Source organism: Pan paniscus, chromosome 5, assembly GCF_029289425.2.
Source record: "Pan paniscus chromosome 5, NHGRI_mPanPan1-v2.0_pri, whole genome shotgun sequence".
NCBI classification, from domain to species: Eukaryota; Metazoa; Chordata; class Mammalia; order Primates; family Hominidae; genus Pan; species Pan paniscus.
Window position 1 is genome coordinate 44,228,125 of NC_073254.2, and position 24,779 is coordinate 44,252,903.

The 24,779-nt window shown below is 48.9% G+C and overlaps 1 protein-coding gene across 6 annotated transcripts in view; it reads right to left on the reverse strand.

The window, feature by feature from the left end:
• The window catches only part of GABBR1 (gamma-aminobutyric acid type B receptor subunit 1), a 42,246-nt gene extending 18,145 nt beyond the window's left edge, over nucleotides 1-24,101 (reverse strand). For 3 of the 6 annotated variants that reach the window (XM_055113305.2, XM_034961666.3, XM_003829722.5), the window contains exons 1-15: nucleotides 23,795-23,835; nucleotides 23,414-23,498; nucleotides 22,509-22,712; nucleotides 21,572-21,757; nucleotides 20,205-20,225; nucleotides 18,596-18,756; nucleotides 14,997-15,131; nucleotides 14,412-14,582; nucleotides 13,211-13,312; nucleotides 12,857-12,922; nucleotides 12,206-12,397; nucleotides 4,339-4,581; nucleotides 3,646-3,709; nucleotides 2,015-2,092; nucleotides 321-471 (exon numbers count right to left, since the gene is read on the reverse strand). In XM_055113305.2, the coding sequence (XP_054969280.1) occupies nucleotides 321-471; nucleotides 2,015-2,092; nucleotides 3,646-3,709; nucleotides 4,339-4,581; nucleotides 12,206-12,397; nucleotides 12,857-12,922; nucleotides 13,211-13,312; nucleotides 14,412-14,582; nucleotides 14,997-15,131; nucleotides 18,596-18,756; nucleotides 20,205-20,225; nucleotides 21,572-21,757; nucleotides 22,509-22,712; nucleotides 23,414-23,498; nucleotides 23,795-23,809 (1,874 nt within the window). In that variant the 5' untranslated portion in view covers nucleotides 23,810-23,835. Of the gene's footprint in view, nucleotides 1-320; nucleotides 472-2,014; nucleotides 2,093-3,645; nucleotides 3,710-4,338; nucleotides 4,582-12,205; nucleotides 12,398-12,856; nucleotides 12,923-13,210; nucleotides 13,313-14,411; nucleotides 14,583-14,996; nucleotides 15,132-18,595; nucleotides 18,757-20,204; nucleotides 20,226-21,571; nucleotides 21,758-22,508; nucleotides 22,713-23,413; nucleotides 23,499-23,794; nucleotides 23,836-23,962 lie in introns of those variants that run through there. The other 3 variants (XM_003829721.5, XM_057302459.1, XM_008955078.6) reach the window with 3 other exon arrangements.
• Between the last annotated feature and the right edge of the window lie 678 nt (nucleotides 24,102-24,779).

The following is a 24,779-nucleotide window of genomic DNA, read 5'->3' on the forward strand; positions in this document are numbered from 1 at the left end:
GGCTGAAGATGGAGTTGCAGAGGGCTTCCCAAGCACAGGCCCCCACTAGAATACGGGCTATTTATGTAGAGTCCAAGACTGTGAGACCTGGCCCCAAAGGTTGTTTTTTTCTCTTCTTTTCTTTTTTCTTCCCGTTAGCTACTTTGGAGTAGGAGTGGGGGTTATATCTGGTTTCCCTGTTTTCATTCTCAACAAGTCAGAATGAAAAACTCCATGATACATGGCCATGGGAGTTACACAGGTTTTATTCTCATCCTGTCCAGGAACATGATCAGTATCTCAGAGAGGCAGACAAGGAAAACGTCAGAAGAGAAACTTACCGGACATGTGAGTTGTAGATGTTAAAGGACAGACAGACAACAGCTAGGACAATGCCCAGGCTGGAGAGAACCGAGACGGAGATAAAGAGTTTCTGTGACAGGAAGCGGAATGTCTTGATGACCAGGGTCTGGTCAGCTGGGGGGGACCCTCCTGCATGGCACAGGGGAGGAAGAGGGGAAGGGAAAAGAGAAGGGAAGGAGGACAAAGGAATGAAGACAGGATAGGAGAAAAGGGCAAAGAACTAGATTGCTGATGGACATTCAGTCATTGGCTGGGGACATGAGGCCCTAACTGCACTGGACAGAGGTTACTGCAGGCAGAATGCTCAGTGCCACTGGGGCCGTTAGGAAGCAACCAGAAATGAGATGAGAAGATGGAGTGAATGGTCTATCCATAGGTTGGGAAATGCTGAGGCATGTCACCAAAGTTGTAGTCTTTGTTTTTGTTTGTTCTTTAAGTTTTTCTGTCTTTCTTACAGCAAAGGAAAATGGGAGGAGAAAGAAGGAGATCATTAAAAAATGTTATAAGGTTTCTTATAACCCAAATCAAAGTTTCACATGACAATTATGGAATCATAAAGCTAAAAAGGCCTTGAAGTATCTAGTGTGGACACCTATTCTTAAGACAAACAAAAAAAGAAGGAAAGCTAATCTGAAATTTTAATACTGGCAGGGTAATATTCCCAAATATGTTTTCCAGTTATTATTAGGGGGAAGTTCAAATTTGTCAGAGTTCACCAAAAAAAACTAATTTCAATTTGCTTAGTTTTTTTTTTAAAGAATAATTTAGGCCATGCAGCATTTATAGCAATCCAGAACACTGTCCTAAATTCGAATTGTAAAAAAAAAAAAAAAGGGCAAAACTCCAGCAGTGCTGGGAATGACTGGATATCTGCTGGGCAGGGCAGATGGCAGCCATCTTCAATGGTTGGGCCTCCCCTTCATTCTCAAGGAGGCTTTCTTTTATCAGTAGGTCCTTCCTTTTGTCCACCTTCAGTTTCTCTCCTATGTCCTATCATTTAGGCCAAGTACACAAAGAATAACTGCTTGCTTTCTCTCTTTAAAAAGTATATTTTGAGGGATGTAATACTACCTATTAGGTACAAGGTGCACTATTCGGGTGACAGGCGCACTAAACGCCCGGACTTCACCACTATGCAATATATTCATGTAACACAACTGCACGTCTACCTCTAAATTACATAAAAATAGGAAAATTTTTAAAAATACATATAAAAATAAAAAGCACATTTTGGCAGATGACAATTACATGAGGTTTTCCCTCCTCCTCCATAGTTTAAGCAACCGTTTTCCTGACAGAGACAGACAAAGAGACAGCTCTGGGCTTGAAGTAGCTGGTTCAAATATATCAAGACACCAGGACATCTGGGAAACACAAATGGAGTTTCCATTTCCCGCCCTCTGCCCACCCCCTGCCTCTAATCCCCAGTTACCCCAGCAATGCACCATTAAAAATAGTACTAACCACCGCCTATTCCCTCTCCAAATACACCAGTCTCCCCTACCCACGCCTTAGGGGTTGTATTCACTCTCACTTAACCCTTTCTCCTGGCCCAGCTGCCAGCCACATTCCAACCTAACAGTCTCCACCATTCCATCCTCACTCAAAGGCATGACTTTTTCCCTTGACTGTCGAGAGGGGCTGAAGGAAAATACAAACAAGATCCACTCACCAATCCATTTATCTGTTTTGGACCAGGAAAGATCATCCTTGGTGCTGTCATAGTAGCCAATCTTCTTGTAGCTGCCACCTGGGCAGACGACAATAAAAGGAGTGACCACAGGTAGCCAAAGAGCTGATCCTAGGCATTTTCAACTTCCCACTTCCCTAGAGCTTTGCATGGTTGTATCTGATTTTATTTTCACCTGAGGCCCTAAGGATGCTTGGAAGGACCTACGAGACTCTTGAACCAGCAACATGACTTAAAAGCAATATAAGGTGGTTCCCAAGACAACTCAAATAAATAAGAATATCTATGTTTAAAAGTCTTCAGTGAGGAGGCTCCACAACATGTCTGCCACCTATTCCATTCCTCACACCTCTCTCGGCGAGATGTCTCTCACTTTGATTTTGGCTTCTAAAGCTTTACACATATTTCTGCTTATTCTTCCTCTCATGATGGGCAGGCTCTATTTTCCCAGTGGCTTTCATTTTAATTTTAGAACATTCTCTTCTGTTGGCTTGGGTTTTAATTCCTTGGATAAGTTATATCTGCCTCTTAAAGCACCATTGAGTAAAATTTGGTCATTTCTAAGATTTCTGTTCTAGAACTGTTTCCGTTACCATAAGTCTTCCTTCAAAAGCCAACTCACACTCCTTTCACCATGGCTGAAGTCCATTTCCTCTTGTCCTGGATACAAAGAGGAGCTGAGAGGATGTGGAGGTGGGGAGAAAGGAAGAAAGAAACTTTTCACAGGAGGCCAAGAAATAGCTCTCTTGGCCACGCCGTAAAAGACTGAGAGCCGAGTGGAGCAGAAAAATTAACTCCTAGAAGTTCTGCAAATACCTGTGTGCTAAGTTTCAAGAAAATACAATCTACAAAAGCCAAGCTATACACATTGAAGCTTTACACAGCAAGGAAATTTGGCAGATTCCCTTAAAAAAAAATAGCGGTTCTCCTAGATTCAGCTTTCTTGAGTCTAACTGACAGGTCATCAACCTCTCAACCCAAGCCACTCAAGGGGAAATTCCTGAAATTAATGGAAGCCACTGGGAAAGAGAGTAGCTGTTTTAAATTTGCATGTCTCTTTTCTTTTCTTTTTTCTTTGAGACAGAATCTTACTCTATCACCCAGGCTGGAGTGCAGTGGCGTGATCTCAGCTCACTGCAACCTCTGCCTCCTGGGTTCAAGTGATTCTCCTGCCTCAGCCTCCCAAGTAGCTGGGACTACAGGCGCCTGCCACCACACCCAGCTAATTTTTTTTTTTTTTTTTTTTTTGTATTTTTGGTAGAGACAGGTTTCACCATGTTGGTCAGGCTGGTCTCAAACTCCTGACCATGATCATGATCTGCCTGCCTTGGCCTCCCAAAAGTGCTGGGATTACAGGGGTGAGCCACCACACCCAGCCTGCACACCTCTTTTCAAGAGCAAAACCAGTGCAACTCAAAGACATCAATCTTCTTGTAGTTAAGCTTATTATTATTATTATTTACAAGCTTGATGAACAGAGTTAAAAGAAAAGGGCAGAAGTTGGGAGGTGCCAGGGCAATCTTGTGATGTCTCTGGCATTCTTCCCCAGGTGGCATCCCAGCCCAGCCCCAGCCTAGCCCCCATGTCCGGTCCCCTCCTGCCCCTGTACTAACCCTGAAGCTGCTCGATAAGCGTCCATGCCATCCGAGAGCCGCTGGCATCAAACACCACATGGCCCTGAGGGAAGGAACATGTGGAGCAAGGCAAAGGAGACAAAAGCAGGAGTGAAAGAGAACATCAGGGACTCTTTAAATCCTTCTGTTTTTGATGTAATTGAGCCTCTGAATGAATGCTATTTATGGCATTTGCCTGCATATAGGACATACCCCAGATGCCCATACCCTAGATTTTAGAAACATCATTCTTTGGAGAAGGAGCTTCACTTATGAGATTTGAATGGGAAAAAATCCCCAGACAGAACACCAGCAGGCTTCTGGTTGTGTGGCCTAAGCAAGTCAGCAAATCTCTCTGGAAACTAATCTTTTCATTTTAAAAGGAATAAGAAGATGACCTTTCAGACTGTTTTGTCTTTCAAAATCCTATAGTTCTCATCTGACTCATGACTACTTGGTCTAGTTTGAAAAGAAATGAGGGGAGGGGTTTAAAAAAATGGAATACATCATTTTTTTTCCTCTAGTCTTTGATGGGTTCTTCTAATTTGAAGGTCCCTACTTCTCTGGTCGGAGACTGATTACTGCAAAGAAGTAACTGAGAAAAACAGAGAATGCATGTTTGTAGAAGGTGCCTCTTGGGAGTCTCTCTCGAGACTGGGAAGACAGGGGAGTATGAAGGAAGTTGTAACTCACAGAGACACCCTCAAAGGACGAGGAGTTCATTGCCCGGTAGATTTGGTCGGTAATGGTCTGGTTGTTGTAGTTGAAGTCCTCCAGGCGCACGCCGGAACGGCCGCCTCCTCCAGATGTCTTGTTCAGGGCCAGTGCCAAGGCCCAGATGGCATCATAGGCCAGCGGTGCCTCCTGGAAGCCTCCTGTCTCCTCAGGGTGTCTTTTCAGTCGCTTGGTTAGTTTCTCCACAAATTCCTGGGATGTCTTGGGAGGAAAAAATCATGAGGAAAGAACTGAAATGTGTGTGGGTGCGGGGGAAGGGGTGCAATCCAATTCTGACTCAAACACTTCTACTTGAATGGATGGTTTGTGTTACTGTTGTCAGATTGGATACATGTACATTCAAAATCTTTAACTATACCCATGTGTCTGCCTTAGATCGGAAGCTACTAGACTAGAGTAGGTATTAGCTGTGTCTGATGGTCTTAGTGTGTACAGTTGCTAGCTCAGAACTGCAAACAGAGAATTTTGACAAACACTCTGGATAATTAGTGGCAAAGGATGGAAGGTAGAGCAGAGTAAAGGAGGAGACATGGATATTCCAATGAAGAGCTGTGACACTGATGTTCTCTGATCCTTCTGACTTTCTTCATAGAGTTAACCCAGGATCTAACAGCTCCTACAATTCCAAAAGATTCTAGAAAAGGTGATAGCAGTCTTCTCACTCTGCTTGCCAGCCAGGAGGATATTTCTTCAGCGTGCTAACTTCTTGCCATTCTTGTGTGCTTTTGGTTCACTGCCTCTTAGAAGGCTTTCAGAAGAATGAAAACTACAGAAATACCCTTCACATTTTTGAAGTCCATTATCAATCCTACCCACACCCCTCCCAACACTCAACCTTCGTTTTCCATGAAAGCTAAAAAGAATGATAGTTCCTTTAACTCTCTCATGAACTGGGTCAAGAGACCTGACTTCATATACCTTGCAGTAACCTTGTTTGGCTAAATAACTGTAAGTAAATTACTTAACCTCTTGGAACTGCATTCTACATACTGGAGAAAATCACATCATTCCTTCCTTACCTCACAGAAACCATACAAGGAAAAGCTTAGCAACTACTTCTTGGGAAACCACAAGTAATACACAGGGGACCATACAAATAATTGTTTGGGTTTGGAATGTTTTAACACAAACGGTAATGAAAGAATAAATAGATGAATGAAGAATAAATAAATAACGTTGTTCCTCATGCCTTGCTCACTTTTCTCTCCAACTTTCTAGAGAGATAGAGAAGTGAGATACGCAAAGGGCACAGGCAAGGTACAGCAGTTGCTACTACACTGAGCTTTGAAGGAGCCTGGGCTTTGAAGATGCAATGGGCCTAGGTTCTACCCTTGAGGACAAGACCAAATCCCATGCCCTCTCTTAATCATCAGCATCTAGCACTGTGCCCAACCATAATGAAGTAACAATAAATGTCCATTGGATTAGGCCAGTGAAAATACTCTGTAAAGTATTTAATAGTAGATACGTGTCATTATACATTTGTCCAAACCCATAGAATATATAACACCAAGGGTGAACTCTAATGTAAACTATGGACTTTGGGTGATTATGATGTATCAATGTAGGTCCATCAGTTGTAACAAATGTACCACTCTGGCGGAGGATGTCGATAACGTAGAAGGCTATGCATGTGGGAAGCATATGGGAAGTTTCTGTACCTTCATCTCAATTCTGCTGGGAAACTAAAACTGCTCAAAAAAAAAAAAAAAAAAAAAAAAAAAAGGCCAGGCACAGTGGCTCACACCTTTAATCCTAGCACTTTGGGAGGCCGAGGTAGGCAGACTGCCTGAGCTCAGGAGTTAAAGACCAGCTGGGCAACAGGGTGAAACCCCATCTCTACTAAAATACAAAAAATTAGCTGGGCATGGTGGTGTGCACTTGCAGTCCCAACTACTCGGGAGGCTGAGGGCTGAGGTGAGAAAATCACTTCAACCCAGGAGGTGGAGGTTACAGTGAGCTGAGATGACGCCACTACACTCCAGCCTGGGCGACAGAGCAAGACTCCGTCTCAAAAAAAAAAAAAAAAAAAAAGGCATTATAAAAAACAAGTCAGGCTGGGCACGGTGGCTCACACTTGTAATCTCAGCTCTTTAGGAGGCCAAGGAGGGTGGATCACCTGAGGTCAGGAATTCCAGACAGCCTGGCCAACCTGGTGAAACCCGTCTCTACTAAAAATACAAAAATTAGCTGGGTGTGTTGGTGGGCTCCCGTAATCCAAGCTACTTGGGAAGCTGAGGTAGAAGAATCGCTTGAACTCAAGAGGCAGAGGTTGCAGTGAGCGGAGATCACGCCACTGCACTTTAGCCTGGGCGATGGAGTGAGACTATGCCTTAAAAAAAAAAAAAAAAGAAAAAGAAAAAAAAAAAGGCAGCCAGGCACAGGGGGCTCACGCCTGTAATCCCAACATTTTCATTTTCAGAGGCCAAGGCAGGAGGATTCCTTGAGCCCAGGAGTTTGAGACAAGACTGGGCAAAACAGAGAGGACCCAACTCTACAAAATTTTTTTTAAAATTAGCCAGACTTGGCCCGGGCACGGAGGCTCACATCTGTAATCTCAGGACTTTGGGAGGTCAAGGCGGGCAGATCATGAAGTCAGGAGTTCAAGACCAGCCTGGCCAACATGGTGAAACCCTGTCTCTATGAAAAATACTAAAATTAGCCGGGCACGGTGGCTCACGCCTGTAATCCCAGCACTTTGGGAGGCTGAGGCGGGTGGATCACCTGAGGTCCGGAGTTCGAGACCAGCCTGAGCAACATGGAGAAACCCTGTCTCTACTAAAAATACAAAATTAGCCAGGCGTGGTGGCGCATGCCTGTAATCCCAGCTACTCCGGAGGCTGAGGCAGGAGAATGGCTTGAACCTGGGAGGCGGAGGTTGCTGTGAGCCAAGATCGCGCCATTGCACTCAAGCCTGGGCAATAAGAATGAAACTCCGTCTCAAAAAAAAAAAAAAATACAAAAATTAGCTGGGTGTGATGGTGGGCTCCCATAATCCCAGCTACTCAGGAGGCTGAGGCAGGAGAATCGCTTGAACCCAGGAGGCGGAGGTTGCAGTGAGCCAAGATCATGCCATTGCACTCCAGCCTGGGCAACAGAGCAAGACTCCATCTCAGAAAAAAAAAAAAATTAGCCGGACTTGGCTCGGATCAGTGGCTCACGCCTGTAATCCCAGCACTTCGGGAGGCTGAGGAGGGTGAATCATGAGGTTAGGTGTTCAAGACCAACCTGACCAACATGGTGAAACCCCATGTCCACTAAAAATACAAAAACTTATCTGGGCATGGTGGCACGCACCTGTAATCCCAGCTATTCAGAAGGCTGAGGCAGGAGAATCACTTGAACCCAGGAGGCAGAGGTTGCAGTGAGCCAAGATCACACCATTGTGATCCAGCCTAGGCAACAGAGCAAGACTCTATCTCGAGAAAAAAAAAAAAAAATTAGCCAGACTAGGTGGCATATGTCTGTGATCCCAGCTTACTTGGGAGGGGCTGAGGTGGGTGGATGGCTTGAGCCCAGGAGGTCAAGGCTGCAGCGATTGCACCACTGCACTCCTGCCTGGGCAACAGAGGGATACTCTACCTCAAAAAAAAAAAAAAAAAGGCTGGGCACGGTGGCTCACGCCTGTAATCCCAGCATTTTGGGAGGCCGAGGCGGGCGGATCACGAGGTCAGGAGATCGAGATCATCCTGGCTAACACGGTGAAACCCCGTCTCTACTAAAAAAAAAAAAAAAAAAAGTCTGTTGGATAGATAAATGGATGAATTCATATTCTAATCATTTTACCTGCTATGAAATCTCAAACAAGTTATTAAACCTCACTAGTTGGTTATTCAGCTTTAAAATGAGAATAATACTATCTAAAATAGTATGAAATGAAATTAGAACATGTATAAAAATGCTGGGTATGAAGTAAGTTACATTTTCTCTACGTGAATTTCCTTGACTCTCAACCTCATCTTTGTTATTGATACTCAGATCTATAATTTCAGCCCAATATTTCAAGTCCATATTTCTTTTCTTTCTTTCTTATTTATTTATTTTTTTTTTGAGATGGAGTCTTGCTCTGTTGCCAGGATGGAGTGCAGTAGTGCGATCTTGGCTCACTGCAACCTCTGCCTCCTGGGTTCAAGCGATTCTTGTGTCTCAGCCTCCCGAGTAGCTGGGATTACAGGCACACGACACCACACCCAGCTGATTTGTGTATTTTTAGCAGAGACGGGGTTTCACCATGTTAGCCAGGCTGGTCTTGAACTCCTGACCTTGTGATCCACCTGCCTCAGCCTCCCAAAGTGCTGGGATTATAGGCGTGAGCCACCGCGCCCAGCCTCAAGTCCATATTTCTAACTGACTCTGAGGCATTTTTAATGTATGATGAATAATCTCAAAATCAAAATATCCAAGACGAAGCTCAATTTTTTCTTACTCCCAAACAGCTCCCAGTAAATGAGACTGAAGCCTTGGAATTACATCAGACCCTTTCAAATCACTGAGTCCTCTTAACTCTTTTGTTGAAATGTTTCATTGATATCGATCCCTCCTTACACAGGATGATGATGATAATGATAACGATGATGGTGGCTAACATGTATACAGTCCTTAGTACGTATCGAGCATTCTCCTGAGGAAACTATATCACCTTATTTAATCCTCAAACAATCCAATGAGGTGTTATTATCCCCATTTTAGAGATAAGAAAACTGAGGCACAGAAAAGTTATATAACTTGCCTATAAAAAAGTTATACTATTAATGAGTAGCAGAGCTAATCCATACTCTTACCAGCCACCCTACACAGTCTCTGTACATGAGACTGCCTCTCTCTAAGAGCACCTGCACAAATAGCAGCTAGGCTAATACTTTCAGTAGTCCTTTGGCTTCAAATTGAAAGGTTGGTCTATCCAATCTTCAGTTCAAGGTAAATATGGCATCCAAAAAATCACCCAGAAAGAAAGGGATTAATCTGCTCAGCACGATGCGGTCCCCTGCTCAGGTGGTCAGACCCTGTGCTCACGCCAGGTCACTACCACTAACACGCCTAACCACTGGGGGCACCACTGCTCCTGCCACCCCAAGAGTAAAGAAGAGTAGAATGCTTCCCCCTTGAGTCAGTAAAGATACAGTTATAGATTGTCGAAGAGACACTCTACTCTGCAGCTTAAGGAAATCTGAACAATAAAGACCCCTCAACCCACAGCAATTAGTTAATCAACCAAGTGCAAATTTATACCTAATTTTTTTAACAGCCTTGTCTGGCTCTCAAGAATGGATGCTTGACAGTGGGCTAAAATGTATATCTTGAGGTAGCTTTTCAGTTTGTATTGGTCCTAGGTCTGATGGGATCTCTACCCCAATAAAGATTTCCTCACAATCTTATCTCCAGGATGCTACCTCCCACATTCCCCTCTAGCCCACAGCTACATTTCTCTAAAGCCACTCTAACCCACTCTCCATTTCCACATATTGCCCCTAAAGATGTTTTCTCTAAACTAGGGTTTCTCATTCTCTGCACTATTAACATTTTGAGCAAGATAATTCTTTGTTGTCAGGGGCTGTGCTTTGTAGGATATTTAGAATCATCTTTGGCTTCTACACATTAGATATCAGGAGCATGTATCCCTCCCCATCCCCTACCCCCAACTGTAACAACCAAAAATGCCTCAATAGTGTAGCGTCTGAAAGTCTAGGGTAGTAGTTGAAAACCACTACCCTAACTAATAGTTCTCGAGGTGTGATCCCCAGACCAGTACATCTGCATCCCCAGGAACTTGCTAGAAATGTCAGTTCTCAGGCCCTAGCCCAGATCTACTGAATCAGAATTTCCAGGGGAAGAGCCTGATAACCTGTGAACTAACTACCTTTCCAGGTGGTTCTGACGGATGTTAAAGTTTGAGAACTATTGATCTAAACATAAGGCCATCCTTAGGGAATAAAAGCAATTCTGCTTCTTTTCTAAGTCTCCATGGCTCCGGCCCCCTAGGTCCAACCCTTGCTTTGATCCACTTCTATTTGTGCTGTTTGATTCATCTATAATCTCTTTCGCCCCTAACCTGTTGTTAAGACTGCTCTATCCTCTTCAGAAAATATTGGCTTCCCCACTGGCATTTTAGGCTGGTCCCACTGGAAGCCCTATGGCCTCAAAAGCAGGAACCATCTTTCTCTAGACACAAAGTCAGAAAGGGACCTTCCAAGTCTTCCCACCCCAATGCTCAGGTGTCCCTCTATGTCCCTAACCATCTCTCTGTTCCCTCTCTCTCTTTTTGTTTAGAGCTGGGGGTCTCACTATATTGCCCAGGCTGGTCTTGAACTCCTGGGCTCCAGTGATCCTCTGCCTTGGCCTCCCAAGGTGCTGGGGACTACAGGTGTGAGCCACTAGATCCAGCCAAATCCCTGTTTTCTGTCAGCCTCCTCTAGCTCCCTGCTATAAGACAGAAGCAACGATTGGCAAGTCCTGGGCTCAGGGCACCAACAAGTCTTTCTGGCTTTGGTAGCCAGTTCCAATACTTTCCCAGGTTTTATGGATGACTCACCTCTTGGGTACTCTACAGGAAAGTGATCTTCCAAAATTTTTTCATTGTATTTTTCAACTAACATACCTTAAAACATAGAGTCCATTTAGAATGTCCCAAAACAGTGTGTATCATCAGAGTCCATGTGGCAGCAGATCTTTCATCACAACACACCACCAGAGCCAACTTCCTAAATCTTATTTCTCCTTTGCTCAGCAACTGCCAGTAGCTAAACAGTGTTAGCAGATAAAAGTACAAACTTTTTAGTCAGGCTTCATGGTTTTCCATGGGAAGTGATGAGGCAGAGCAGTTTGGAGTCAGATTTAACTAGGATTCAATTCCAGCTGGACTGCTGAGTAGCTGCATGACCTGGGACAAGTCATTAAACCACTCTGAGTCTCATTTTCCTGGTCTACAAAATGTAGATAAGTCCACATCAGAGTTTTGCTGTTAGGATCCCTGAAATCATGAATCTAAGTACCACATAAATGCCACTGTTAGTAAAACTTTTTAAATCAAGCTATTTTGGGGCTTTACAACCATTAACTCACCCCTAACATGCTCTCCAAAGCAGGTACACACTTGGTGTAATAAGCAGACACATAGGTGGCCGTATCGAGCTTACCCAAAATTCCTGTACTCTTTACGATGTAGTGCTGAGCAACAAAGAAGCTTCTTCCCCTACGCCCACACCCACACTCACTTCTGCCCCTCAGCTGCAGGGCTGCCCCAGCCCTCTCAAATCAGAGAATGCGCCTCCTCGCTCCAAGTCTGTCATTAACCAGCTGTCTGGGGCTAAATGATTTCAAAAGCCCCTTCTCCACATAAAATTCTAAAAAAAGAATCATTAAAAAAAGCAACAGGATCCAAGCTAATTGCATATCAATCATGAGTGAATATTAAGCAACTCTAAAATACTAACATAAGTCACCAAGAAAATGAAATGCAATTCTGCCCAGACACAGTGCTCCTGTAAAGGTGTGCTTGCGTATACAAGCATCCATATTATCATTAACGCCGGTTCCTCCTGACTTCTCACCAACTGCTCCTCATCTCCATGGTAACAGCCCTTCCACTCATCAGGAACCTACTGAACATACAACTCTATCGTTTTTTTTTCTCTCTCTACCCAAGGAAGTCAGAGCAAAGGTAGGATCCACAGGAAACATAATGCAGACAAGTTCAGGGTGGGCACAGCCCCCTCTTCTCCTTTATATCCAAATTCCGCACCCTCTCCCTGCCACTCTTTCCCCTGCAAGGCCCCCTCAGTCCTCTCCACCCTCCCAGGTGCCAGCCTGCAAGTCCCCACACTCTCACCATGTTGGAAATGCTGCGGGTATTGGCAGGATTCAGCATGACAATCTCAGTTGTGATGTGGCCCTCCACCGCCTCAGTCATCTCATCCACTGTGCAGTTGATAGAAGGGTCGTAGATCTTGAACCAATTGTCAGCATACCACCCAATGAGGAACCAGACGTACTTCTTCCCAAAGAGACGCTCCTTGTACACCTGAATACAGAGGAGAATGGCTAAGTTTTTGTTTGCTCATTTGTTTGTTTTTGTCTTATCTCACTTGATACTATTTAGCCTCTTGGGAATCAGGGAAGAGCAGTAGAACTAAAAAGAGAATTCTACAAGTCTTGGGGATAGTAGGAAAGGCTGACAATTCTTCCTTCTAAGTTTCTCCCCAGCCCCTGTATTTCTGAGTGGCCTTTTCCAGCCAGTCAGGACAGATGGAATTCATGGGCTTCTCAGGAAACACAAAGCAGTAGAAAAATGAGATCTGAAGAAAGTATCATGTGTGTGCAGACAAGGGATGCAGTCAGAGCCAACAGACAGAGACATCCTATGAATCGTCACCTCAGATCATATGCTATCAACTCAGGCACAGATGCCAAGAGGAGGCCCCACAAGAAAACCAAGGGAAACTCCCACCCAGTGCCCCTCCCTCTTCAGATCCAACTCCACCTCACAAAAAACTTTCCGGGCTTCAGTCTCATAGAAAAGTCCCACGATGATTCGGGCATCCTGGCGCTACAGAACAGAGAAAGAAACAGCTCCTGAGGGATGCCCGGGAATGCCTGAGGGGCTAAGCCAGACGTCTTCACAGCTTTGATTTCCCATCCCAAAGTGCTTAGTGCAGGGTAACGCTCAACGTATAGTGAATAAACATCAACTGGAAGATGGAGCTAAACTTCCCCAGGAGATGCTATTGCCTCAGAGAATCAAAACCTGCCCCCGCCTGGCTTTCCTCTCCAACCAGTCACTGTCCCCCAGCTTGGTCCCTCCGTAAACAGAGCCCACCACTCCCAGCCATCTGACCTTCAGGTTTTTGACGGGCACAGCTGGATCTGAGAAGAAACTCTGGCGGAAAGTAATCTCAATTCCAGCCTCCTTCACTCGTTCCTCCAGGTCGTCCAGAGTCTTGGGTGGGAATAAAAAACAAGTTGGAAAAACACAGGGTGCATGAGGGAATAAAGACCAGAAAGGTTAACTGGGGATTTCAGAGCAATACTCAGATAGAGCAAAGAAGCAGCCATTCTGAACCTTCCTTCAACAGCTTCTGTCCCTGAAGTGAGGAGTTCGGGAAGGCATCTGGTCTTAGGATGTGGATTCCAAGTGGGAAGGTGAATGGTGAGCCCCTGCTGAGGCTCTGTGTGGGGGAAGTCACACCATTCACCCACTCCTACCACTGAAGGCAAAGATGGGGGAAAGAAACATAAAGGAACCAGGAAAAGACAAGGCAAGGACTGGGACAGACAGCATGATGTCAACCTCAAGAGGCAAATGGGCAGACAGACAAAGGATCAGAGAAGAATGGTCTGAATCAGAGTGAAAGCGGGGGAGGATTAAAGGGCCACTGAACACAGTGGATAGAAGACCCAAAGAATAGAATAAAAGGGAGGGAGCAGACTGCCTTCTTCAGATGTAGAGCCTGTATTTCCTCTCTACCTCCCCAAATCTCCCTCTTCCCCCTCAACCTCTCCTTGTCTGTCGGCTTCTCTCTCTTAGTACCAACTACCAGATCCATGCAGCTGTCTTTCTGCCCCTCTCTCTCCTCTCCCTCATTCCTCTCTCTCTCTCTCTTTCCTCTCCCTCTCTCCTCTCTAATCCACTGGCTCCATCCCCTCTGTTCCCATTCGCACCCACCCACCACCCCCCTTGAAAGCCTCTGGAATCTGCTGCCTTCCTGGATTCCTATCTCATCTTCGCTCCCATCTCTTGCCCCCACTTTGGATTGAACCTACTTTAACAGAACTGAGTCATTCTGGGTCTATATGTCTGGGGAACAGGGCATCAAACAGGGGGAAAAAATCATAAAATCATAAAGACAGAGAGGATCCCATAAACTCAACTCATTCTTTCCCCTGGCTACAGAAAGAACTGCACTTAATCCACATGGAATGCATTCTCTTTTAATGAAGAATCAAGTTCTTGCCCCTAAAAGTGACTCTCACGTCACATCTCCTGGCGCTGGAATTTGAGCTTATGTCCCTTTACCCCTTGCCCAACCCCTCCTCACCGAAGTGAAGACCTCAGTGGTCTGCTGGATGGTAGCAATCTTCTTCCAGCCCCACTTTTCAAAGAGTTTCACGCGGGTAGGGTTGTGGAGTGTGGCTGATGGGTGCGTTCGGAAGAAAGTGGGGAAACGCTGCCGGTTTGACAGGGCTGGTGAGCTGGAGCCATAGGAAAGCTGTGGGGCAGGGAGAGTGAGTGCAACAGGGTCTGTTCACTGAGGACACCAAGAGTGGCCAAGAGTTCCTTTAACCCTCTTCCTGCCTTCGGGTTTCTCTTCCTTACTCTCTCCAAACCTCCCCACCTCTGGTCTGCCTAAGGAAAAGAGATTCTCAAAGGCCCACACACCCCTCACAACCGGGATGCTCTTTCACTGATCTAATTTCAATTCCTTCTGAAGAAGGAGGTCAGCTGCAGCACTGTCAGGCCACTGTTGCTAGGAGGCTGCCTAGCTCAGGTCTGCAGAGGACTCTGAATCTTAGTAGCAGGTCCTCCACACTCCTTTTCAATACAAACCCACAATCGCCATCGTCCCTTCAGTAGAGCTCAAAAGGGAATGACCCCATCTTCTGACCTCCATAGCCCTGCTTACCACAATGAGGTTCCACATCCTAGCAGCCTCAGCCACCAGCGTGGAGACAGAGCTGCAGCCAGGCATAAGGATGATCTTGATAGGGTCGTTGTAGAGCAGCTCATATAGGTACTTGGTGGCTTGGCCTGGATCACACTGAAAGACAAGAGGAGATGAGGGCAAGCTCTCCTGGGGCCCCTCCCCTGTCTGCAATTCCTACTCTTATCTTTCTCGAACAAATTAGTTCCTTTCTCAATTACTCACTTTCATCATTAATTACCATTTTCTTCTCCTTTCTGGCATCTCTTCCTGTCAAGTGCCTTTTTTCTCCTCTTTCATTAAACTTCCTTCTCTGTCTTCCATCTGGAGCCTTACCCATCACCTCTCCTGCACACCCCTCCTTTGGTATTAATGAACATACCACCTTACCTCCTTTCAGCTCACCCTCAGACATCCCCCTTCCCTCTGTCACCAAGCCCTTTACCCCATGTTTCTATGCTTCAAACACCAGTGGGTGGAAGAAGAGTCAGTAGGAATATGGTAAACTCTTTCCACATCCCCAGATAGCTTGCTCAAAGCCATATTATGAAAATTCCTTCCTCACCTCTGCAAACCCCTTCTCCCCACCTTCCATTTGTTTCCTCCCTCTTCTCTTTTCAGAGCTAGTGATAAGTAAAGAGAGAACAGGAACAAGACCAGTAGGGGGTCCCGCTCAGTGATCCATCCCTCCTGCTGGGCGCTGACATTTGACAGGTCCATTAGAAAAAAAGACACTGGGGGGTGGAAGTGGGGAAGAATGTAGGATGAGGAAAGAACAGACAGAATGAATAGAATGGAACTCTCAAGAAACCAGACAATTTGAGAGGTGCCTTAAAGAGAGGCTTGGAGCTAGGGAAAGTAAACAAGCAGAAAGCTGGAGAAGAAAGGAAGCTTGGGAGGAGGGGAAATGGGGGAGGAAGAGCCAGCCTTGGGTCTCCCACTGCCTGTTCCCCTCCCACTGATATATGACATTTCAGAAGCTGCTGGAACCCCAATGCATGTGAAGACGAAATGGCAGCCAGTGGGGAGCCAGGGCAGAGGGGACACAGACGGGGGCTCAGGGGACTAAGGAGGGTGAAATGTTGCCGGGAGGGGAGGATAAGTAGAAAGGAAATAAAGAAAGCACTCTGGAGCCTGCTTCCCTCCCACTGAGGCCTGACATTTGGGACACGGTGGGAAGTTGGAGAAGGGGGAGCCAGGGGAAGCTGTTGGAATCTGAAGAACCAGCACTCACTGAGAATTCTCTGTTGCCCACCCTACCCTCACTCTGGCCAAGGGCAGTGCTCAACAACATTGGAAGGTTTTCTCTTTATGCCTCCCACTAGGGCAACTTTGTAAATCTTTACCATTCTCAGGACCCACCTTCCTGCACTCTCCCCACATCTATTACTCCAGATCCTGCTCCCAGCTTCTCCCACAGCCCCTCAGTGCCCCTCCACTTCTCTAAAGACAGGGTTAATAGGAACAATGAGGACATACAAGAACATATAAGATACATATCAACAGGGCAAGGCATGCCCCCCATTTTGTTTCCTGATTTCTTATCTACCTTTTCTTGCAACCCTTTCCCTCTTCCACACACTATTCATCACTGCAGATTCTCTCCACCACGTGATTCTTTCCCCCTCCCCAATAGATTTCCTTAGAGTCTCCTCCCTCTCTTTGCTCTTGCAAGGATCTGGATTTGCAGGCAGGAAACCGACTCATTCCAATTGACACATTCTGGTTCTTCTGCCTTCCCATCCCACCCCACTTGATGCCTCTGATATGTTCTCCAGTTCCCTTCTCCCAGGTCCCGCGTCTGCTCCCCGCCACCTCCAGGGAATCACCTGTCATGGTGGATGAATTTGAGCTCACAGCCAGGCCTCCCCTATCTCCTGTGATCCCCTATCATAAAGCCTGCACCCATCTCTCCCTGTCATTTTCTTCACACTCCACTCCCCAAAACCAATGATCTCTCTGACTGTCCCAAGTCTGACCCTCTACCAGATCCGATCCTCTACTTCTCTTCCTGCCTCCCGTACCCTAATACCTATTATTTTCCTGTGCCCTGCTGCTCTTCCCATAGGCATTCTGGGGTTAGCTTACAGCTCAGGAATCCACCAAGATAGGATGTCTATTAGTAAAAATACAGATAAATACTTGGGATTCATCCCTGACCAAGGAGCTAGAATCTGTATTTTTAACAAACTCCTCTGGTGATTCTTATGTACACTGAAGGCTGAGAACCACGAGAAAGTAACAGTCAAAAAGGATTTTAAGTTCTCTCGCCAAGCTCCTGATAATCCTTGTGCTCTCTTCTCTTCAAGCACCCTACCTTCAACCTCACTTCTGTCCCCTCACACACCTATCCCAGACACACACCTATTTCTAGGTGTATAGTGATGTTCTAAAAATGAATATAAATCCTTGGATCACCCCAAGGTTGATATTTGGTAAGATCACCAAATTCTCACCTTGTGTACTCTATTTCACCCTAACCCAATTCCTTAAGTCTCTGGGGCAACATGTCAGTGAAGATAAATTTGAGATCTTAAATCTCCTTCCCTGTGTCACATCCTTCCCCGCACCCCCAATTATTCATGTAGGGGAGAGGGGTGGGAAAAAAAACCTCATTATAAGCTATCCCCTAATACCCCTGGACCCAAATTTGCTTACCTTCTCTCTCTCCCTCAACTCACCTCCCTAATCCCTACATCCCATTTCCCTTCTCACATCCTAGAGGCCACAATGCTATAAGGGAAGGGAAGGTCAGGACCCAAGTTCCATAAGGTGCCCCAAGATCTCTCATTATCCCCACGCTACCTCCTTGCCCCTCTCCCCCACTGCCATTCTTTTCTGTTCTCTTCTCCCTGTATATTGACTTTTCTTCATCCCCATGCTATTGTGGGGGTTCCCATGTGGATCCCCGATCCAATTCATTTTCCCAGTGCCTCTGCCCACCTCTTGATCATTAGCCTTCCCCAATCACCATATGCCATCTATCCCACAGTCTGGGAATGCTCAACAGGGCTGGGAATAGAAGGATGAGAAGGAGTCAGGTAGGGCTCACCACTACCTTGCTGTTTTGTTACGATAAATAAACTAGAGCTCTCAAGTCTCTCAAAATTTTCCTCATTCTGTCCCTATTCCTCCCAGCTCCAACCTACGCCAAGATTTTACCTTGTTACCATGGTAAATGTAAACCCCCAATCCAGCTCCCCACCTCTGACATTCCCTCCACCCCCAACCCATTCCAGGGTTAGTTTACTCCCTCAGAGGATCAGTGTCTCCTAATACCTTAAATCCACCACCAGTTTCTCCAAACCCCGACACTTCTGCGAGACTCCCGCAGCGGGGCAGAAGGGTCTGCCTTGCAGCATGCTTAACCATCTTGAGCCCCTAGACCCTCATCTTGGACCTCCAGCCCCTGCGACTCTCCCCAAGCTCCTGCACCCCCAGCCCATCTCCTGCCAGTCACACAAGGGAGGGGTCTGCCTCGCAATCCCAGAGACGACTCAGACAGATGGGGGCGCGTGCAGCTGGCTGGCCCCCTGCCCCGCAAGCCCCCACCTCCCACCCACCCCCATGTCCAGGGCTACCTTGCTGTCGTGGTGGATGAGCTTGAGCTCATAGTCCGGCAGGATGTCCCTGCGGCTATTCACGTCCTCCAGCGCCATCTCCACCGCGGGCTGGCAGGCCTGGCCCCCTGGCCAGCCCCCGCTCATGGGAAACAGTGCCCCGATGTACACTGCGCGCCGTTCTGAGGAGGGGTGCGGGGGGACCCGCGGGTGAGGCCGCGGGAGATGGGGGGAGTGGGAGGCCCACACCGGAGCCACCCCTGCCGCCATCACAACCAGAAGCGGCAGTGGCCACCCCACCCGGGCAAAAGGGGCCCCGGGCCCCATGGCGTGGGGGGCAGGGGTAGCTGTTGGGGAGCGTTAGGAGCTCAGGGGGGACACTTTTCCTGGGGAGGGCTGCTGAGAGGGTGCCGGAGAGGCGCCTCCATCCCTGGTTTTGTGGGGAGGAGGGGGCGAGGGCCCCGGAGAAGCAGGGAAGGTTGGCTTCCTACGGCCCCCGCGGCTCTCGCCACCGTCGCCGCCACCGCGGACTCTCCTCGCGGACTGACTGACCGACGGAGGGGAGGAGGAGGAGCAGGAGGGAGATGTGGGGCTGGGAGGGGGCTCTGACGTCACGGGCGGCGAGCGGCAGCGGGGGGTGGGGGGGCGGGCGGGAGCTGGGGAGGCAGGAAGGGGGCGGGGAGGGAAGCGAGCGCCGAGGTGGGAGCGACAGTCGGAGGGGCGGGGAGGGGAGGGGAGGGGAGGAGGGGATGCAACCTCGAGGAGGAAAGGAACGAAAGAGGAAGGGAGGGATCTCACTTAAGGGGACCCGAGGGGAGGAGAAATGGGGACGGGGCGTGCCAGGAGGGCGGGGTGGGCGGAGGGAGCCGCGGGAGGCTGAAGCACGGAGGAACCAGGGTAGGAAGGGAAGGATGCGAGTGGGACGGGAGAGAAACGGGGCTGGCGCCTGAGGTCTGAAGTGGGAGTATGAGTCGATACAGTGAAGCACTGAGGATGTGGGGGAGAGGAAACGGTTTTGGAGGGAACGAGTTGGGTACGGAAGGGAGGCTGGTTTGAGGGAGTGGTGGGGTCGTGGAAGGGAGCCTGGGGCTGGGTAGACAAAAGCCTAAGAAAGGGAGACAGGACATGGAATTGAGAAAAGACGAGGGAAGGGGTACACGGAAGGAAAAGATGTGGGGAAGAGCGCGAGAGGCCTGGCCAGGGTTGGGATGGGTGGGACAGGCTGAGAAAGTCCATTAGGTGAAATCCTAGGAGGCAGCAGGCTGGAAAAGGTTCCAGCGAAGGTCGCAAGGAACCCCACAGGGGAAAACGTGGTGGGAGCTCAGGGTCTCCCAGCACCCTGCCGCCCTCTGCTGGACTCTGCCTGACGCCGGCGAGGCTCAGTCTGGGAGGAGGTGGAGCCCAGGGAAGTGTAGCCAAGCAGGGACAAGGAGAGACCGCAGCCTCGTGGAAAACCGGGACTGGAGGCAGGAAACAGGTAGGGAGGGAAGGGGGTGGCCGCAAACTGGGGTGGGTTGGGGAAGGTGCGAAAGGACGACCCGTAGCCTAAGGGCAGAATTTCAGGGGGGTGGAGGGTGCAGAGTGAAGGGGAGGGCATTGCAGTGCGCGCGGTAAGGGTTTCTCATCTCACCTGAGTGTGGCGTTCGATTCACTGGCAGCAGGAAAGACGGGGATCAGAGAAGAGTTACCACTGGCGCCCAGCTTCCCTGGCCTGATCCCCAGCCCCCTCCCACACCTGTCCATGCTGAAGACCGGGGAGAGCAGAAGCCTGCGTTTCTGAGGGGAGGGTGCCTGGGGATAAGAACAAGGTGGGTCTGGGGGTAAGGGGGTCAGAACTTATTTTCTTCTTCGATTTTTCATAGGACAACAGAATTTGAGACGGGAATGCCAATAGCTAAGTTTGGGGCAGATCTTGGTTCTGTGGTGCCTGAATATTACAAAATTGGGAGTCTTTAAGAAAAAAAATTACACATACAATTGGCTTTAAGCAATTGCTGTTAAAATCTTATTTCTGCAATTTTTACAAAAGCCTGTTACCATATGAACACATGTCCATCGAGCCCTCTATATCATTAGAGCACAGGAAGAGGGCCCTGTAGGTGAGGAACCTTGAAGTCTAAGTTTCAGTAGTGTCATAAGTCCACCCCTGGATGGGACTCTCAATTTCCAGAATAAAATGGTAAACTAGAAGCAGAATAACTGAGTTATGTGAGGAAAGTAAAGCCCAAGGATCTTGAAAGAATCTACCAGGGTAGAGGAAGTATGAGGCATAGAAATGGGATGACTGCATCCCAGGAGAGAAGATGGCAGAGAGTTCGGGTGCCTAGAAAAGGGAGAGTTTGTAAAATTACGTGGCAAAAAAAAAAAAGTAGACAGACACAACACTGATTCCCTTAGGGAATAATGGAGGTTGTCTAGGAAGTACAGAAAAGGACTGTCTTCTTCCCACCCCATCCCTGAGTTGTTCTTCATCTTCTGATAATGCCGCCTCCAATTTTAAGTCTTTTACCCTAATATGTTTCCACCCCCAGAGCTCCCCTTCTCAATTTTTCTTAGTAGAATGTTTGATTTATTTCTGAGTCTTTACAATAAATCAATTATATAAGGAATGGTGAGGGACGAATTCTAGAAGAGGGTGATGCATGGAAATTTCTAAGTTTAGAGAAAGGGAAAATTGGAGTATTTAAACCTGAAGAAGGTGAGAGAGGTGAGATTCATAAAGGAAAAGAGAAAACGTGAGGTCTAAGAATTGGGAGCAGGAAGAAGATTTTTTTAAAAGGTAAAGGAAGGAAGCCCCCAACCTACAGAGGATACCGGGGACTGCAAGAGGAAGTTTGAGGCAGGTGATGGAGGAAAAAGGGACTTTCATCTCCCCTTTCCAATGTCCTCCCCCACATTTTTATAGCTCCCCATTCTTTCCCATTATCCATTCCCACCCCACTCCCATCCTCACACAAGCGTCCTCATCAGCTGCATGCAGGCAGCTGTTCCCCTCACCCTGGCAGTGGGGCTTGGGGGTGCTCCACTGGCCCTGACTACAGATGCTCCGGGAGCTGCCCACCAGATGGAAGTCGGGGTCACACCGGAAATCCACCCGGGCTCCGTCCAGAGCTGGGAGGTCCCCACCCGTCAGGAAAACTTTCCCATTTTCCAGGGTCAAATAAGACTTGGAGCAGATTCGGACTGTGGAGAGATAGGAAAATAAGAAGAGAGGCGAGTTGAAGAAGGCTCTTTCCCTTTAAAGAGCAGGGGACTCAGGTGCAGGTTTGGGTCCACAAGCATCCTGCTCTAAAGAAAATCACATGTGAAAAGGATTTGCCTACCTATCTTCCAATCCTCCCTTACCTCTGCAAGCATCCACACATTCCCAAAAGAAAAAAAAATTACCATTGTAGGAACCCAAGATGGGGCTATAAGCACACAAAATGGGATCTCTTCAAAGTCAGCTACAGTGGGCGGTTCTCTGGCTTTGAAATATGTAGATGTATATAACTTTGGATGCACAATCAGATTTGCTTTTCTTATTATAGTTGGCTTCTATTAATATTAAACTGGCTTTTGTTTCTTGGGCATATGGTCTCTGGGTTGGTGACAGAAGTATTCAAAAATGTGATGAAATCATTTTAGAATTTTTTTGTCATCATCTGCCACTAATGATCCTCAAAGAGAATAACTGACAAGATGAATTATCAATGTTATAGGCCAATGATCAGTGGCCTAATGAAGGGAGGATGAAATGAACTGTGCAGGCTGCTAGCTCTACTACCTCCAACCGCACAGAGCAAAATTGCTCTTATGTAGTAGTCATTCAATAAATGTATTTGTGAATTTTGGTATACTGTATTTAAAGTGCTGACTTGCAAGCAGTAATGCTAAGTTTGCCGCAGGAAAAGGAATAGTCTTGAAGAGGGGAGGGGCTTCCGAGGCTACTCACCACAGCGGCTGGGTGTGTCCATATCTGTCCAGGAGCCGTTGGCCAGGCACTTGCGGACCTTGGGCCCCACCACCTCGCGCTCCCCCCGGCACACATACTCAATCTCATAGTCCACTGGCAGGAAGTTGATAGCCTTCACCTGGTCCCGAGTCAGGCCCCGGTACCTGATGCCCCCTTCCCAGGGCGGGTGTATGATCTGGCAACCTAAGGGGTGAGTCGGGGAGGCATACAGAGAGGAATGGTGGGAAAGAGGAAAAGGCAGGCTCCCCAGTGGGAGGAAGGGGAGAGTAGGGCGTGGTCTGTGGGCAGGCTGGGGACAGAGGAAGAGGGATGGGGCACTAGAGGGTGGGAGTGGGGACAGGTACAGATCCCCTGGCTAAAGGACAGAGAGTAAAGGGCCAGGGTTAAAGCTGATGAGAGAACCCACAAGTGGGGAGGGAAGGGTGCTGGGTGGAGGTAAGAAAGAAAAGTAATTAAGAAATCATGAAGGGTATGATATGTGGGTGGAGCTTTTCTTTAAAAAAAAAAAGGCTAAATGAGGATATTAGAGTTGAATTAGGATAGGAGGATAGGGAGGCTAATAAGATCATCTGGACAGCAAAGTGGGACCAAGAAAAGGGAGTAATTGAGGTAGTAATGTGGGGCTGGGAAAGGGGATTGAGGCGGAGAAAATGCACAGAAAGGTGGTATAGTGTAGCAATGTGGGCAGAGAAAAGAGGTGCTGGATAGTAACGTGGGGTGACAGAAGGAGGTCAGCAGTAGTAAAGTCGGGCCGAGCAGAAGGGGTTGCCAGACCGGGATGATATGTGGGACTGATGGGATAGTGATGAGGACCAGAAATGAGGAGATGCAGGGAAAGGGAAGTGGGGCGAAGGAGGGCCCGAGGTCGTCGAAGAAGGATGCACCTTCTGAGGTGGCGTTGGGGGTCTGCGCCCCGCCCGCGCCCGGGGGGCGGAGGAAGAGTGGCGCCAGTAGCAGCAGCAGCAACATCTAAGTGAGAGGCGGCCATGAGGACTGGACCGAGCCCCGCCGGCGCGGCCCGCACCCGGAGACTACTCGACCTCTTGCCGGTTGCCTCGCAGGCTCCGACCGGGCTCAGCCTGGGGACCAAGAGAGCGCCCCGCGGAGGAGGCGGGGGCGGAGCCCCGCGCGGGGTGGGGGCAGAGGAGGAGAGAAAGCCTGTCCCCACCCTCCTCCTGCCTCCCTCGGCCCCCAACCCTCCCGGGACTCCACCTCTCACCACCTCCTCTCCCCCGGCCCCCGCGGCTCGCAGAAGCCTGGCTTACCCACGCTCCCGGCATCGGCCGCCTCAGCGCTCCCCGATTCCATCCCCGCGGTTCCTCCTCTCCCCCAGCCCCGCTTCCCCCAGCTGGGCCCTGCGCCCACTGCCCCCTCCCCCACCACGCCGCGCGCCCCCTCTCCGAGCCCTGCTAACCCGGGGCCCTGGCTCTTACCTCGGCGCGCGGGCCCGGCTCCCCGGCTCTCCCCGGGCCTCAAGGCCCCAGGCCCGGCCGCTCCTCCCCGCTCCCCCCTCCCTTCTCCTCCACCTTTCTCCTCCTCCCGTCCCTCCTCCCCTCGAATTCAGGCTCCAGCCTGGCCAGAGTCTCTCCCCTCCTCTCTCGCTTCCCCCAAACCCCACCCCTGTCTCTTCTTCCCCGGGGCGGCGGCAGCCACGGGAGCGGGGAGCGGGGAGCCGGGAGGGAAGGAGGCGGCGCCGGGGACCGGGGAGAGCTCCCGGGCGGAGGGAAGAAGGAGGGTGCAAGGGAAGGCAGGGCGGGGGGAAGAGAGGGGAAGACCGGGGAGAGGGCGCCTCCCACAACCCAAGCCCCGGGAGCCGCCCCGGATCCCAGCCCCGCCCTGGACCGCCCACAGCGCGGTGGGGCGGGCGGTGGAGAGGCGCGGGGCTGAGAGGTGGGGGAGAGGGAGGTGCACTGGTGCACACGCACTCGTCGGCGGGCACCGGTCACTGCCGAGGGACCTGCGGGCCAAACAACTGGAAGCTGGGGTGGGGGAGAGGGAACCCGAGCCAAAGGCAGAGGAGCTGGCGCTGAGACAGGGAGTCTGGGATGAAGGTGGAGGACGGCTGCACAAAGAGAAGGCAGCCCTGGATCCGGGTGAGAGGAGAGAGGCAGAGGCAGATGCCCAGGAGAACTGCGACCGGAGGGCGAGAAAGAAGCCTGGATCAGAAGGAGGTGGGGGAGGGGGACTGAGGACCACCTAAGCGCAAGAAGGGTTGGGTGTAGAAGAGATTTCTGGGAGACTAGAGCAGCT